General features: G+C 47.7%; 1 protein-coding gene across 12 annotated transcripts in view; it reads right to left on the reverse strand.

Annotated features, from left to right (window-relative positions):
• Positions 1-16,348, reverse strand: part of MICAL3 (microtubule associated monooxygenase, calponin and LIM domain containing 3) — a 237,192-nt gene that overhangs the window by 106,641 nt on the left and 114,203 nt on the right. For 11 of the 12 annotated variants that reach the window (XM_034949077.3, XM_057301001.2, XM_063603456.1 and 8 more), the window contains exons 2-10: positions 12,081-12,418; positions 10,137-10,344; positions 8,136-8,252; positions 7,383-7,484; positions 6,347-6,502; positions 4,952-5,052; positions 2,222-2,479; positions 1,743-1,858; positions 735-861 (exon numbers count right to left, since the gene is read on the reverse strand). In XM_034949077.3, the coding sequence (XP_034804968.1) occupies positions 735-861; positions 1,743-1,858; positions 2,222-2,479; positions 4,952-5,052; positions 6,347-6,502; positions 7,383-7,484; positions 8,136-8,252; positions 10,137-10,344; positions 12,081-12,344 (1,449 nt within the window). In that variant the 5' untranslated portion in view covers positions 12,345-12,418. Of the gene's footprint in view, positions 1-734; positions 862-1,742; positions 1,859-2,221; positions 2,480-2,660; positions 4,777-4,951; positions 5,053-6,346; positions 6,503-7,382; positions 7,485-8,135; positions 8,253-10,136; positions 10,345-12,080; positions 12,419-16,348 lie in introns of those variants that run through there. The other variant, XM_055105732.2, reaches the window with a different exon arrangement.

Here is a 16,348-nt window from a genome sequence, read left to right on the forward strand (position 1 = left end):
GGGGCCAGGCGCGGTGGGCAGATCACAAGGTCAGGAGTTCAAGACCAGCCTGACCAACACAGTGAAACCCCATCTCTACTAAAAATACAAAAATTAGCCAGGCGTGGAGGTGGGTGCCTGTAATCCCAGCTACTCGGGAGGCTGAGGCAGGAGAATCACTTGAACCCAGGAAGTGGAGGCTGCAGTGAGCCAAGATCGTGCCACCACACTCCAGCCTGGGTGACAGAGCGAGATTCCATCTCAAAAAAAAAAAAAAAAAAAAAAAATTACACTAGAACAAATTCTTTCAAGTGAACAATCTCTTTTGTCCTCACAATAATCCTGTGAGTAGTCAGGGATTATTATTCCCATTTTTCAGGTAAAGAAATTGAGGTTCAGACAATGTAAGTCACACATGACCAGCAGCAACAACACAGGTGGAAGTTACCTCTCCTCACTAAGGGGCAAGTGCTCTTCCCTAAAGTAAGAATTTGAATTAGAAGACGTGGCATAAAGGCCTGGATTCCTATCACGTTTGATTTTCTCTAAGTCATTTAACAACTCTATGCCTTAGCTCTCAATCTGTTGATGGAAAATACTATCTACTTCTACCAATTCAGAGAGACATCTACCTGGATGACTAAAAAAGTATCCTTGTATGTGTGGTATTAATAGGTGCACGCATCTCAACAGATCAGAATTCTCATCGGTCCTGCAGATGGGCCCAGATGTAAATACTGACAAGAAGGTCTTACCTGGCTTGGCCGGAGGAAGTTGACGTTGATATTGGGATACCGAGTGACAGGGTCAATACTGTACTGGCTGAAGTTCTTACTCACATTCTCAGGGGTGGTCTGAGGCAGCAACCTGTAAATACTTTCCCTGCAATAACACAACAATATACTCAGAGTTGGGACCAGCACCATGAACATCCATCCCCCTCTCGTTTCATGATTGTTCTGACAGCGCAGCAAGTCACCTGACATGCCTGACAAATCCTCATCCTTGACCAGTCTTCTTGAGTCCTACGTCAGCCCCTGCTCCCCACACCCACCCGCAGTGATCCCACAGGAACCGACCGGGTAAGAGCCAAGGAGAGAGAGCAGGCACAAAACTGTGAGCGCCCACAGATGCTGCCTCCAACTCAAAAGGCCACACATTTACTCTTATTTTTTCAAGCATCCCAATATTTACTTCAATTTTAAAGAAAATCAACACAAAAAAGAATTATCACTATATTTAGTCAGAATACCTTAAATAAGAGACAAAATAAGATGATATCAACTCCCAATTTCATCTGGGAAATCTTGTCTCTCTAATTCTTCTGGTTAAGGCATTAGTTCTTTATCAGAAAGCAAATCACAGGATTTTTATTGCATTTGCAAAAATCTGCTTCAAAATATCCCATTTAGGGGTTTGAGAAACACTTATAAGCAGTTTGGCATTTTCCTCTGAATTCAAAGCTACTTTTAATTTCTTCTCTGTCAGTAAGAAATTTATCTTGGAAAGGAGTAAGAGAAGACTTAGTCTAGGAGACTCATCTTTAGGTTTCTATGATTTTATGAAATCCTATCTTGCCTTTCCTCTTTTCCATATGAAAACATCTTTAATTAAGAACTTGCCTTTCCTCTTTTCCATATGAAAACATCTTTAATTAAGAAGGCAGAGAAAGAAGAAGGAAGAACTTGTACTCTCCCTGAAGAGTAAACCACTCCTTCTTCCCAGTTTTCTCATGAAAGGAACCCCGGGTTACTTCCCATTACCTCTCTGCCAGCACTTCCAAAGGGCTCGTTCCTAGAGACCAGCTTCGGACCATCCAGGCAGAGTCCATAGCAGCTAGAAAGCCCCGGGCTATTCCTGTTCCCATTGGCCAGAAAGGCTGTAGATAAAGACATAAAACAAATAATTAAAAAATATCACACCTTTCAAAATGGGAAAAATAAACTAAAGAACAAAGAGTTTGCTGTCGACAGTAGTGTTTGGCAACTGTTTCAATAACAAATTGCTCTCCTTCCCAGATTGGCAAGGAGCAAGTCAAAAAGGGGCAGAATTTCCACTCATACTTAATAGTCCTGGGCTCCCAGTGGCCTGTAGCCCTCCCCTACTTCCTGGTGTGACTCCTGCAGGGAGTTTACCTGTGCTGTACAACACTGCAGACGCTCATTCCAAGACCCAGGATGCCCAGATTCACTCCTAATTATTCCTGCCCCTACCACAGAGTGCTGCCATGCTTAGCACTCACCTCTAGGAGGCTGTCCCCGACCAGAGCCACTAGTAACTGGTGTCCGTTCTGCTCCCGCACCAAGGCGGCGTTCTCGGAGGCATACATACAAGTGAAGTCAAACATGGCCACATCGGGCTGCCCATAGTGATTGATGGCAAAATCCAGAGACGGCAGCTGCTGCTGGGTAGAGAAGTCTGCCGCCTCCCTGGCATAGCTGAGCAGAGCTTCCTGGTCCACGTTTTCTCGGGAAAGCAGGAGCTCTGTGTCGGCGTAGTCCTATCTCCAGAGAAAGAGGAGGGTAGGGATGGAGAAGCTCTGGCACTCGGCCAGAACCATGTTACACAACCCAGGGCCACAGCTTCTTCTTCCCCCTAAAGTGACTCCACATTCCAAAACCAAAACTTTTATACCATTAAAATGGGTGGGGGGAAAGGCAGCCAGGCACAATGGCCCACACCTGTAATCCCAGCACTTTGGGAGGCTGAGGCGGGCAGATCACTTGAGGACGTGACTTCGAGACCAGCCTGGTCAACATGATGAAACCCCATCTGTACTAAAAATACAAAAATCAGCCAGGCATGGTGGTGTGTGCCGGTAACCGCAGCTACTCGGGAAGCTGAGGCAGGAGAACTGCTTGAGCCCAGGAAGCGGAGGTTGCAGTGAGCTGAGACAGCACCACTGCACTCCAGCCTAGGTGACAGAGTGAGACTCCAACTCAAAAAAAAAAAAAAAAAAAAAAAAAAGAGGGGTTTAGGGGGTGGATTATTCCCGAGAGAACATAGACCTTGCTGCCTAAACACACAGTCATGGCTTTTCCATTTGCTTGGAACAATGACTACTTCTTTGATCTTATCCAATCTGCCTCAGGGTTGTTCTGAGTATCACATACCTGACAGTACTTTGTGAACTGAAAGGACATTTCATTATCTTCTGGGTAGTAAATGGCTTTTGTCAAATGGGACCACGTGAAACACTCAGCCTTGCATAACTCATGACACCCAAAGGAAGAACTCAAAAAAGCTTGAGTGCCAAAAAGACATGGAGGTGGGAGCAATGGTAGTCCAGGAGGCTGGGAAGGAATATGTTGAAAATGGAGCAGAGGTTTTCAAAATAGTAAGTAAGACTTGAAAGCCTCCACAGAAACCCACAAAGAAGAACAAACGACTGAAAAACTCCTTTTCTGTTTTGGAGGTTCCTGGCACACTGAGCCAAGTCTTTATTCTCTGAAAGTGGGGCCTACGGTTTCTAAGTGGCCGTGATGGTCCTTTCAGCCACCACTACAAGATGTTAAAGCCAAAACACAAACACTCAGGTTGGTCCTAGAAAGACTGTTTGCTCAATACTAAGTAGCCACATGGGTTTACTATTTAACAGCATACACCAAAGGCATGGCCCCTGCCCTCTTAAAAAAAAAAAAAAAACATGAAGGCAAAGTAAACCAGGTCTCTTGGCATTCTAGACTGCTCCTATCAAATTTTGACTGACAACCACAGTTCTGCCTGTGTGGCAGATTTAAATCTTCACCTTGTCCCAAGGCGTACGAACTGCTTCACTGGCTATTTCTTACTGACAGCAATGTAACCCTGATGTAGTCCCAGATAATTAGCAAGGTAATTTTAGAAAGCATCTAACCAGATACGTCTTGCTTATGCTTTTGGAAAAGTGGGCTGTATAAACAGCTTTGTCCTGGTTCTCCCTGAAAGCACACAGGATGGCTGTGCTGAGAAACACACGCAAGGTTCCTGGGTAGAAAGAGGGGGCTCTCTGCCACCGGCACATGCTCGTCAGCTCACTCCCCCCTCTGCTGTCATATAAGGTAGTACTGTAGCTCAGACTAAAGTGACTGCATTCACATCACCCTGCAAAGACAAAGGACTCCCTGAAATTCAGCTGTGAGTCTCTTGTGGGAACTGCACAGGCCTGAATCAGCACAACTGGTGTCTCTGCTTCTGTTTTTCTCATCGCATGGGGACAGTGATTCTCACGTTGAGACCAGTGAGACCAGGAAAGACTTTAAAAACTCTCCTTCAGGGACCATCCACACGGTGGTCTTCTGACTTCATATTTCAGGCCATCATCTCAGGGCACACCATGCAGTCACCTAGAAACAGGCTGAGCTGGACCTGGCTTTGATGGAGCTCAGACCTGTTCTGTGGTCATAAAGAGGCCTAAGTGTAGCCTGATCCTGTCAGTGCTGCCTGGACCTCTGAAAACTGTATCCGCAGTGACACCAGAATCCGCATCAGGCTCCCATAAACACCAATTATTGCTTCTTGGTCAAACTCCTTTCCCTCTATCACTCCCCATCCCAAAAGATAACTCTTCAACCAACCAATCATCAGTCAGATATGGAAATCACAATAACCACAAACCAAATCACCTAAAATTAAACTGAGTATTTATGCATGAAATGCTGTCTGAAACCTGCTTTGCAAGAATCCAGTGGTGAAGAAGGAGTGCACAGAAATATTACTGACAGAACACTGGCCACGTGTTGAGAACTGTGAAAGCTGGACGGTAGGTACGTGAGGGTTCATTACACTATTCTCCCCCCGTTTTTATTTACATTTGAAATTAGCCATAGTTAAGAGTTGTTCACGCTAAACTGGAAAACATCAGGGGTTACCAGAAGATGCATTCAGTGCTCATTTTCATTCCCTTGCAGGAAAAACCCATCAGACAATTCTTTCTCTTGGTGATATTAACCACTTCAATAAGAAAGAGTTTTGAAGGAAATCCGTGGCTCACATGCAGTATCACTCCTTTGTCCAGCAAACTCTGCTTTTTGGCTGTCATAACGAAATAGTGTGTGTCATCTTTGTAGTAAACGATGTTCTCCAAGTCAATACCTGGGGCCAGAAGACAAACGTGTGCATGTAAGTTTGCTGAGATGAAGGTGAATCAGGGCAGGCTGAAAGGTTACATACAGGCCTACAGAGACAAGGGCCTGAGGCTCCAGGCAGGGAAAGGTGTCTAAGCCCAGATTCTCACGTCCTGTATCATCAGTTCATGGAAATACAGGGAGTTTTGTTTCTCTGTATTCACTCAACACCCCAAACAATCCTAAAAACTATGACTGATAGTAAACAGAACTGTTTTTACGGGAATAAAAACAAAACAAGCAAAAAAAAAAAGAGGCTAACCTCTAAAGAGGGCTTGGATTAGTTATCGGGTTAAGCCTCTTGGGACAGTCATCAAGGAAGCTGGAGGAATCTCCTAGATTCTTAAGAACAGGATAGACAACTTGACGCCTGGAAGCAGAGAGTGAACTACTGACTTTTTAATTAATCTAAAAAATAGATGTAATGGAAAGAAATAAAGTTCTAGAAAACAAGAGAATGAAGGCACATTTAGCAAAATATCTAAGTTGATCTATTCAAAACCTATCATACAACAATCTCATCGCTATCTGACACACAGTTTGCCTTCAAGCCTGAGCTGGAACTCAGGAAGAAGACTACATACTTAAAAGGCCTAAAGTCAGCTTCCCAAGCAAACCAGGGAGCCACCGGCCAGCAGCTACACCAAGCAGCATGCCTCAGCATCACAGCACAGGACAGGCATTGGGAAGAACTAGTGGAGGCAGAACGAATGCTTTACAACAAATAAACGAACAAACAAAACCTCAGGCTGGGTGTGGTGGCTCACGCTTGTAATCCCAGCACTTTGGGAGGCTGAGGCAGGTGGAGCCCAGGAGTTTGGGAGCAGCCTGGGCAACATGGCGAAACTCCGTCTCTACAAGTAATACGAAAAATTAGCCAGGCATGGTGGCGCTTGCCTGTAGTCCCAGCTACTCAGGAGGCTGAGATGGGAGGATCACTTGAGCCCAGGAGTTCGAGGCTGCAGTGAGCCGAGATCACGCCACTGAACTCCAGCCTGGGCAACAGAGCGAGACCTTGTCTCAAACAAAAAACAAAACCCAGAGCCGCCCAGTCACTGTGAGGAGGTTAAGAATACGAGAGGAGGAGACAAGTTCTGCAGGAAGCATTGCGCTAGGAAGAAGGAACAGGAGTGAAAAGAGCAGGAGGGGCAGACAGTGCAGGAGGGACACCGACGGCCACTCACCCCACCAATCCCCCAAGAAAAAGCCACCAGGGACTATTTAAGTTTCTATCCTAGGGCTCCGGAGACATCAACACCAACCTGTGGCTTCCCTCAGTTCCTGGAAAAATTTTTGGTTGAATATAAAAGCCACACCACTGATCTCTTCCACTTTAGCTTCTGCTGTTGTATTTCGGTTGATAAAATTTGCTGTGATGGCGATGGCCAGTTTGCCACGGAATTCTTTCCGACGAAACCCTGGAGGGAAATAAATTTTCAGAGGTGATAATCATTGGCTAGAGAAGGAAGATCACTTCAGATAAAGTGGGGGTGCTGATAAAGACAACAGGGAAAGTCAGGGATGAGAACTGATGGGAAAGTTAGGGCAGCTCTTCTGCAGATGAAAATAAGGCATTTACCTACCCAAGAATATGAAAATTCAGGAAAGAAGTCAAAGTCTCCATTAACAAACAATTTGAAATCTGACTGGCCAGAATATTACTCAGTACTAGGGATTCCTCTTTAAAAAAGGGATGCGTGGGGGGAGCACCTGCTTATTAATATGTAGATTAAGTCCTACAGGTGCCAGCCACTCAAGGTATGGCTGGTCTCCTAGTGCCTCAGCAAGAGTGCCCTGTAAGCAGCAGCCTGGGCCAGGTGAGGTGGTTCACGCCTGTAATCCCAACACCTTGGGAAAGGCGAGCAGAGTGCTTGAGCCAAGGAGTTTGAGACCAGCCTATGCAACATGGCAAAAACCCAATCTCTACAAAAAATACAAAAATTAGCTGGGTATGGTGGCACGCGCCTGTAGTCCCAGCTACTCAGGAGGCTGAGATGGCAGGCTCGCTTGAGACCAGGGAGATCGAGGCTGCAGTGAGCGTGATCATGATACTGCACTCCAGCCTGGGCAAAAGAACGAGACCCTGTCTCAAAAATAAAATAATTAAATAAAATAAAAGCAGCAGCCCGACTGCCAGCTGGCTAGAGGATGGTGGGGCCTGCCATTCCATCAGGGCAGGAAGCACACATTCAGGCTCTCAAAAGGGTGGACGCTGGTCACGCACAGTCTCGCCCCAGGGGTAGGATAGCATCAGCTTTCCCTCTGCTATGAGCCAGGCAGAGGAGCACAGACCAATACCTTCCAAGGTGTTCCTCCGACCATCCCCACCGATGATCACTTCAAATTCATACTCTGACACAGGATGAGTCTTGGGGTGCACCAGTGCCCGCCAGCCTATCCCTGTGGACCAAAACCAAATAAATGGGGGTCACCACCCAGACCACATTCACAGCCAGGACCATCTCTAGATACCCAGTCATGTGAACTGCACAAAACCCTGGGCCAAAAACACTATGTGTAGAAGCAGTGGAGACAGAGGCTGGGCACGGTGGCTCGTGCCTCTAATCCCAGCACTATGCGAGGCAGAGGCTGGCAGACTACTTGAGGCCAGGAGTTCGAGACCACCCTGGCCAGCATGGTGAAACCCTGTCTCTACTAAAATACAAAAATTAGCCAGGCATGGTGACACATGCCTATAATCCCAGCTACTCTGGAGACCTAGGCAGGAGAATTGCTCAGAGGTCACAGTGAGCCAAGATTGAGCTACTGCACTCCAGGCTAGGCGACAGAGTGAGACTCTCGTCTAACAAAGGAAAAGCAGTGGGGACAAACCACAGAAGGAAAGAAGCCTTGCAGAGGGCTCACGGGGCCCTTCCCACCACATGTGCGCCTGCGACATCTAAGGCTGCATCCAGGCCAAGTCCCCAAAGGCACAGGCTTTGGCTAGCTCTGGAAGCAGCCCTCAGGAGCCTTTGGTTTGCTCCCTCAATCTCATCTTCCTCACCCATCAACACCCTCTCACGCCTTCTTCACTCCTCCAGTGTAACTTACGTTCATTCTCTTGGTCCTCAGGAGGCTGTATAAGTCCTTGGAATTCCACATTGACGTGGATTTCAATGCCTAGGATCAAGGCTACTTTCAAAAGTATTAGTTGGAGCTGACGGATACCTGGGAGAATACGGAGATGACGTTGATGGGAACACATGGAGAAGGGGGTACCCATCCATGTCGCGGCTCAGGCTCCCACCCCGCCACCTACGCCCCCTTCATTCAGATTCCCAAAGCCTGCTGTAGCAGGAGACCTTCCAAAGCCACGCTCTGTAACTTCTTCCTTTCTTAAAGGCAAATATAACCCAGCGGAAGAGCTGTTCTAGAGCAACACACAGGACACTCCCACCTCTCGGGTTCAGTGTTTTAAACAATCAAAAGCTCGGAGACAACATGGGACTGTGGCCTACAGGAGGTTCCTTTCCATTTTCCCAATTTGGGGCTGCCATATTGGCAGCATCTCCAATCCTGCTAGGAGGCAGATGTGCACCCACAGGGTGCAGCCCACGGTCAGATGCAGAGCTGCCGCATGACCTCCCCGCCCACAGGTGTCTTTCAGCCCATTCCCTGGTTGATCATCACACATTCTTATAAGGCAAGGAAGGGAAATCGCAATCCAACTAGATCCTCCTACCATTCCCCCTCCTATTCCTGGTCTATAGCTGTGGAAACTGAGGCCAGAATGACTGACAATCTTGCTTATTTTCATAGTGAGACTGATTGATTTATTCGACGTCCATGAGCACCTGCAGGCACCAGGCATGGCAGCGACTTAAGGTGCAGAGATAAAGATCTAGGCCCTGGTAGAAGACCCTCTCAACCCTAAGATGAATCTTGCCACAATTAAGGCAGACAAATCCACTGAGTTAATGACCCTTGGTTCTCTCTTAAGACCAAACTTAACTGGAGCCTGTGACTAACGTGCCAGGAGCAATGCAAATCCTCCTCACGTCATCTTGGTTGTTCTCCCCAGTTTACCACAGCCACCACCCTTCTGAGTCCCATTCCCAAAGACTTGTTAAGCTCTGCGCTAGCACAGTATTTTCGCAGAGAACTGTGGGTCCCAAGATGCTTTACAAACTATAGCCAGCAGATGGGCAGAGTGCTTCCTCTGCCAGTGGAATGTGGTCACTGCCAGCCAGCGTCTGATAAATTGGCACAGCTGCTGCAAACAGCAAAAGGTTCCATGACTGACTGTGTTTACAGGACACATCTGGAGAAGCTCAGAACAAAGGCTCCTCGATGAAGCTTTCCTGAAAGCATTAATGATAATCAATAAAAAGCTTTCAGTTTCATAACGCACACTGCCTGTTCTGAATTGCTTTTCTGGCCACTTACAGTCAAACACCGCTGATTGCATTAACTTGTATTCATACCCGGTAGGATCTCAGAAAAGCAAAGGCCCGGGCTGAGCTTAGAGGTGACAAAAGAACAGCAAGAGCTTGCAGACCGCACAAGAACCACCTGACCAGAGGAATGCCGTTATCCCCTTGCCATTAACGGCCAAGCCAGGGCTCTGCGCCTCCTGCAAGTGTGGCTCCCCCCAGGACTGTGTCCCCACAGCACTTTGTTCTTACATTAGTAGAGAATGTATCAGGTCACAGCACAGACAGCTGCATGCCTGTGTACTTCTGCCACTGCAAGAAGGACCACCAGAGGGTCTGGGCCCAAACTGGTCATCGTTTCCCCAGTGCCTGCCCCAGTGCCCATCCCACAAACTGCAAGAGCTCAGGAAGAGTCCAAGACCTAACAGAAATCCTCAAGCCAAACCCCACATTTCACAGGTTATCGATACACTCACATTTAAGAGTCCTAAATTATAGAACCACCGCATAGCAGGTGTTTTTACTTCAAGATGAGTGCACTTACTACAAGAAAGACAGTAATGAGATTAGAAGAAATTGGGTGGCATATGAATTCCTCAGCTAATCTGCCTGTCTCTTTCTACTGAACAAGCGTGCAAGGGGTAGGGTGGAATCTTACAGGAAAGCTAGTTTTACTTACTGATATGGTCGATGGCTCCAGCACAGAACTTGCCATAGAACTTCTTGGCACCCAGACCTCGTAGATCATGTATGGTGAATGGCCAGAGATGCAAGACGTTGTTGCGGGAGAAGGCATCTCGTTTCTCAATAACAACCACCTTGGCCCCCAGTAAGGATAAGTCGATGGCTGTACGGAGACCACAGGGGCCAGCCCCAATGATGAGACACTGAAAAACACAGCTGCTTTCAGGGCAGGCGGCACTTCCAACAAACAATTCTCAAGAAGTCTCATGATTGTATGATCATCACTCCCTAAAGCCCCGAAATAGGGCTATTCTCCCCACTGCCAAGAAACCTTCACACCTACGTGGGTCACAGCAGAGCACCTGCCATGGCTTAAGAGAAGAGCTAGTGATCACCACCATGAATGGAGAAGACAGAACCATCAGTGCTAGACACAAGCTCGGCACCTGTTCACCTTGGACAGCCTGGAAGGCCCTTGATCTGCAGCATATTTAAGTGGCCATCATCTCAACAAACGATATGACAATCAAATACAATCTTACATCAACAGGAGAGGACCATTTCGAAGGTTTCTAGGTCAGGCAGATTTCTGTCCAAAGAGATACACAGTACTACATACACACTCCAGGCAATCTCAAGCCTCCTGGAATGAGTCTACCACACACATGATTCCCGGGAAGCAATTTTCAAGAGCCAAAGTTTTGTGTGCTGATAAGAGTTCCAAAATCCCCATTTCTAGACTGAACGTCCAGGAACATGATCTCGAAAATCCACACTCCAGAGAAGTACTGAGCAGGAGACTGGACACATATCTTAAGTAGTTTGCTCTGTGTGTGCGGAAGGAAAACGTGCAATGCTTTTGGCTTTGTTTTTGTTTTGTTCTTAGTGGAGTCCAGTACTCACTCATGAAAGTCATGCCTCAGTACTCACTCATGAAACTCATGCCTTTACAGTTCTTGAATTTTGCTGATGAATATCTACCCAAATGCAAATCCACTGGGGGTGGGGCTCTAGGTATCCCCTATTGCACAAATTAAAGCTCGTGAAAGAACATAACGTAGCCATGAAGTCATCTGCAAATTTGTGTCCCTGCTAGCTTGTTCCGAACTTCTCACACTAGGTGTTCTTCTAAGGAGGGAAGCAGGAAATGTACCTCTCTATATCCGCTTCCTCGCACCTACCCCGACAAAGGCAAGTGCATAACTCAGGTCTTTGCTTGGGCCTACCTGCTTCGTGGAAACCCCATTTCTCCACATGGTGAAGAAAGCAACAGAAATACTTTGGTTCACAAAGTCCTTGCTTATGAATCAAAACAGACTTTTGGAACATGGATGGGAAGAGGTTGGAAGCTTGTGGCAAATGCCAAGTTCGCAAACAGTATACCTTACCAGCTACTCAGTATGGAACTTTGGAAAGAGGACATGCCAAGAACCCCAAAGCCGTGTTCAGACAGGATACCAGCAGGGCTTGGCTATGTCCCTGCTAAGTGACCTGCATCCTCCGAACCACGTGAGGTTCAAAAGAGAGCTTCAGCAAAATAAAAGGTTCCCGTGCCACTTGACTTTGGTTGTTCTTAAATACTTGAAACTTTGAATGCTCAATATGTAAATACATGAAACATGCTTAAAACAGGGTCTGGGTCATGCAAGTCAAACAAAAAGAGGTTAGACATCCACAAAATTTCAACAGGGTTGAAGCCTGATTTCCTATGCTAGGTTGTGGCTAGACTTTGCCTGGTTCTCACTCAGCCTACCTCTAACTCAATCCTCCTCTTTGGCACCTGGATATGGTCGATGGCTCTGGCACACAACTTGCCATAGAACTTCTTGGCACCCAGACCTCGTAGATCATGTATGGTGAATGGCCAGAGATGCAAGACGTTGTTGAGGTAGAAGGCATCTCGTCAGTGACCCCAGGGCCCAACAGGAGCAAAGCTTACCTTGGTGTTAGCGCACGCTTTTCCCTTTTTGTAGTCTTTGTGACTGCCCCGTTTGTCCAATTTTGCCCAGAGGGCTTTGGCTTTCCAGTAGTTAAGCTTGGACTTGAGCTTGTGATAGAAGGAGCGGTAGTCCTTTGGCTTCAGTTCCAGGTGGTCACAGAGCTCCTGGAACGCCTTGAGGGTTCCCTTGCAGGTGGTGGCCTGGACAAACCGGTCAAAGAGGACATGAGCTGGGTTCATGGTCTCATGCTTCCTCTCCTCCATGCTGCCTCACTCTCAGCACTCCCCAGAGGGGGAGGTGGGATGGCTGTGGGTCCACCTGACACTGTCACGTTAATCTGACAAAAAGAAAGAAAAAGATGGTTAGCATTTCTCTGTCCACAAACATTCTCCAGGAGACATACTCCTCTTCAAAGCAGAGTTCTAAAGTGTCGCAGTCACCCATCTGTAAGTGTGGACTGCACACCTGCAATACTCCAGGCACTACGAAACACTGGGGCTGGAAAGGTGAGCAGGATGGTTCTTGCTCTCAAGGATCTGACAGTCTAGGAGACGAGGCAAACACAGACACAGAATATCTCAATGGACTGTACCAAGTGCCACTAGAGAGGGAGACACAAGGCGATCTCGGAAACAGAGAAAGAGGATCTAAGTCACTATTGGTGGTGGGGGGGGGGCCCCACTGAAGGCGAGCCTCTGAGAGGTGACAGCTGAGTCTCTCAGCATAAATGCTAGCCAGGCAGGGAAGAGGTGTAGGACATGGGAAAGTGACACAGACAGGCCTGAGTGACTCGTACAGATCAAAGAGGCAAGGATAACTCCCAGGTTTCCAGCTTAGGCCCCGGATTAAATGGAGACATCAGGCCAATGGATTAAAAACAGAAGCACTCCTTGGTGCCAGCGGAGCAGTGAGCCCCTTCCTCACCTGCACATGTGAGCTCCAAGTGGAGGTGCTTACCGGGCAGTCGGTACGAATGTGAAGTTCAGGGAGTGGCTGGGGACGCAGATCCAGATTTGGGAGTCGCTGGCACACGGGCAGTAGCTAAGCATACAAAAGCAGGAAGATCACAAAAGGAGAGTGCACAGGGCAGAAGAGCCGCAGGCTCTGGAAGAGATCCAGGAGGCCCCACCTTCAAGAGGCTGGGAGAGAAAGATGAGCCCTCTTAAAAGATGAGGAACAGTAGGGAGAGGTCTGAAGAGAACCAACCAGCAGCATCACAGAAGTCTAAGGAGCAGAAAGTTCGGGAGTGTCAAAGTTGGCAGGGATTAAAAGAACTGAAGAAGTCCTGCTATTGCATAAGGTACAGGGTTGGGAGACTTCACAGTCATTCCATTTTCACCCCGAATCGAATTGAACAGCAGTAAATGACGATATCTATGCCTTCCACCTATGGAAATGTCCGCACACCTACGTCCAGTGAGTCTGCTGGACAGAGGCTGGGAGGTGGGAGATGGCACTGCGTGTACTCCTGCACCCACCGGCTCCTGTGAGTCTGCAGAATCGTTTTTGCGTCACATCTGATGAAACCTCACCACTGGAACTGTATTGGAAGGTGGGAGGCAAAAGGACAAAGGACAAAACTAGTGAGTAGAGAGTGGGTCAGGGTGACAAGACGAGTGTGACCACAGGGCTGAGCCCACACAGCCAGACCCCAGCTGCACGACCCCGCTGCACAACTCTGGGTAAGCACTGTTGCACGAACCCTCAGTTTCCTTGTGTGTAAGACAAGGAGGTTAGACAGCACCCCTAAGACTTTCTTTTTTTCTTTTTTTTGAGATGGAGTCTCGCTCTGTTGCCCAGGCTGGAATACAGTGGTGCGATCTCTGCTCACTGCAAGCTCCGCCTCCCGGGTTCACTCCATTCTCCTGCCTCAGCCTCCCAAGTAGCTGGGACTACAGGCACCCGCCACCACGCCCGGCTAATTTTTTATATTTTTAGTAGAGACGGGGTTTTATCGTGTTAGCCAGGATGGTCTCGATCTCCTGACCTCGTGATCTGCCCGCCTCGGCCTCCCAAAGTGCTGGGATTACAGGTGTGAGCCTGGCCAAGACTTTCACTTCTGAAGTTCTCCGAGGCTACTGCTGAGAAATCCACATGCCCACAGCACTTGCTCCTGGTGCTCTCATCACAACGGCCCAGCACAGGCACATCACCAATTCACCACGAGAGTGACCAACACAACTGGACTGGACTTTGCTTTAAAGATGTACCCTTGGGGTTGGGTGCAGACAGAGGAAGGGAGTGGTTGATGCACTATGTTCAGCAGGCATGTAGAAGCAAGAAACTGCCCACTATTCAGCTGCAGGTGCTGCTGAAACCAACTCTTGGAAGACAGGCACCATGTTCCAGAATGATACAGAAGAGGCCCTGAAGCTCTTACTTTGGGTAAGCACACTGAGCAGCAGTGTGAAGTAGAAATGATACAGAAGAGGCCCTGGAGCTCTTACTTTGGGTAAGCACACTGAGCAGCAGTGTGAAGTAGAAATGACATGCCACTTCTCTCCGCACCTCACCATGGTATCACAGGATTAAACCAAACCAAATGAGATGCATCTTAAGTTTCATGAGAGAAAGTTGTAACTAAATACAAGGAACTGCCCTCTCCGCCTTATATTTTCTATGTCAACAGACACAACACTCGTCACATAATGTGGAAGATACATTGCAGATGGAACACACTGGCTGGGCTTTTCGCCTCAAATATATCACGTACTCAACAAACCCTCCTGGCTCTAGATATTAAAAACTATACTGCTGGCCCAGTGCGGTGGCTCATGCCTGTAATCCCAGCACTTTGGGAGGCCGAGGTGGGTGAATCACTTGAGGTCAGGAGTTCAAGACCAGCCTGGCCAACATGATGAAACCCTATCTCTACCAAAAAATACAAAAATTAGCCAGGTGTGGTGGCACACGCCTGTAATCCCAGCTATTCAGGAGGCTGAGGCATGACAATTGCTTGAATTCGGGAGGCGGATCTTGCAGTGAACTGAGATTGTGCCACTGCACTCCAGCCTCAGCGACAGAGTGAGACCCTGTCTCAAAACAAAACAAAACAAAAACAATACACTGTTAACACACATAGCTTCTCTCAATAGCCACATGGCCAAGAGGCCAGCAAGAAATGGAGTTAACTGGAATTAACATTCAGTTTCCCCAAAAAAGAAAGGTTTTATTCTAGGTAGCAGCAAGAGAAATACTTTACAGTTCCTAAAAAGGGCCCATTATTTCTCTTACGAGCCAAGGCTTATCTTAGAAATGTTAGAAAGTCAAAAGATGGCTTGTAGGGCAGGAAAGAGCAGATGTGCTTATGTGAAGGCAGGATAAATGGTGACAGCTGACAACCCATGACTAGAAACAAAGGTCCCACACCATTTTCTACATCAGGGACCCTCTTTGCCTCCTGACCTCTTTGTGGGACTTCTGAGGCTTCACTTGCTCTTTGACAAGCACACAGCATGGCACAATCCTGACCCTGTGTGCCCTGCCTGCATTCACAGTCAACCTGAACTCCACCAGAGTCACAGTGTTTGGTAAGCTTTGCATACACTGGGTCTGATCCACCGCTACCTCATGTCAAAGAAGAAAATGACTTTTCTTTGTTTCTAAACAGTAGCCACTTTCAACTCCTTGCCAGGATTCAGAGCACTCAGAACCATGCCATTCTTGCTGAAGCCAATACATTAAAGGTCCTGCAACCCATAACTCCAAAATCCTTCCCGTCATAGCGCCTGCCTGGGCTTACACCTACCTTGAAAGAGGGTCTTGGGCACTTATTTCCCAAGAAGAGTTCTTACGTGTGAGCTAACAACCCCATGGCTGGTTGTAACCCACTCGGTTTGAAATAATTCACTTCCAAAGAGCTGCTAACTGCCACAAAGAATTTCCAAATCAGACCCCACTACAGAGGAACGGCTTCACTAATAACTGTCCCCAATCCTTCTGCTAGTGAAAACACTTTTAAATTAACAGATGTCAGCCACAGCTCCCAGAGAGCTGCAGAGCCAACCAGCAGGCAAGTTTTAATTCCCCGGCCGAAGAGATTTCGACCTGCAGGGCACTGGTGACAATGGATGAACAGAGGCAGGATGGCTCCTGGAACAATGCGACCGACACCCAAGGTAAGACGACACAAGATGAATTCCCTTGGGCTGCCTCACTTTTCCTGCTTTGCAGCTGAATGATGACTGCAGCGCAAAGACTCCTCCAGAGTGTGACAGCATTGCTCTGTGGCTCTGCTGGGCTGGGCCTGTCTCACTCTGCAAGGGGC

This window comes from Pan paniscus, chromosome 23, assembly GCF_029289425.2.
Source record: "Pan paniscus chromosome 23, NHGRI_mPanPan1-v2.0_pri, whole genome shotgun sequence".
Classification (NCBI taxonomy): Eukaryota; Metazoa; Chordata; class Mammalia; order Primates; family Hominidae; genus Pan; species Pan paniscus.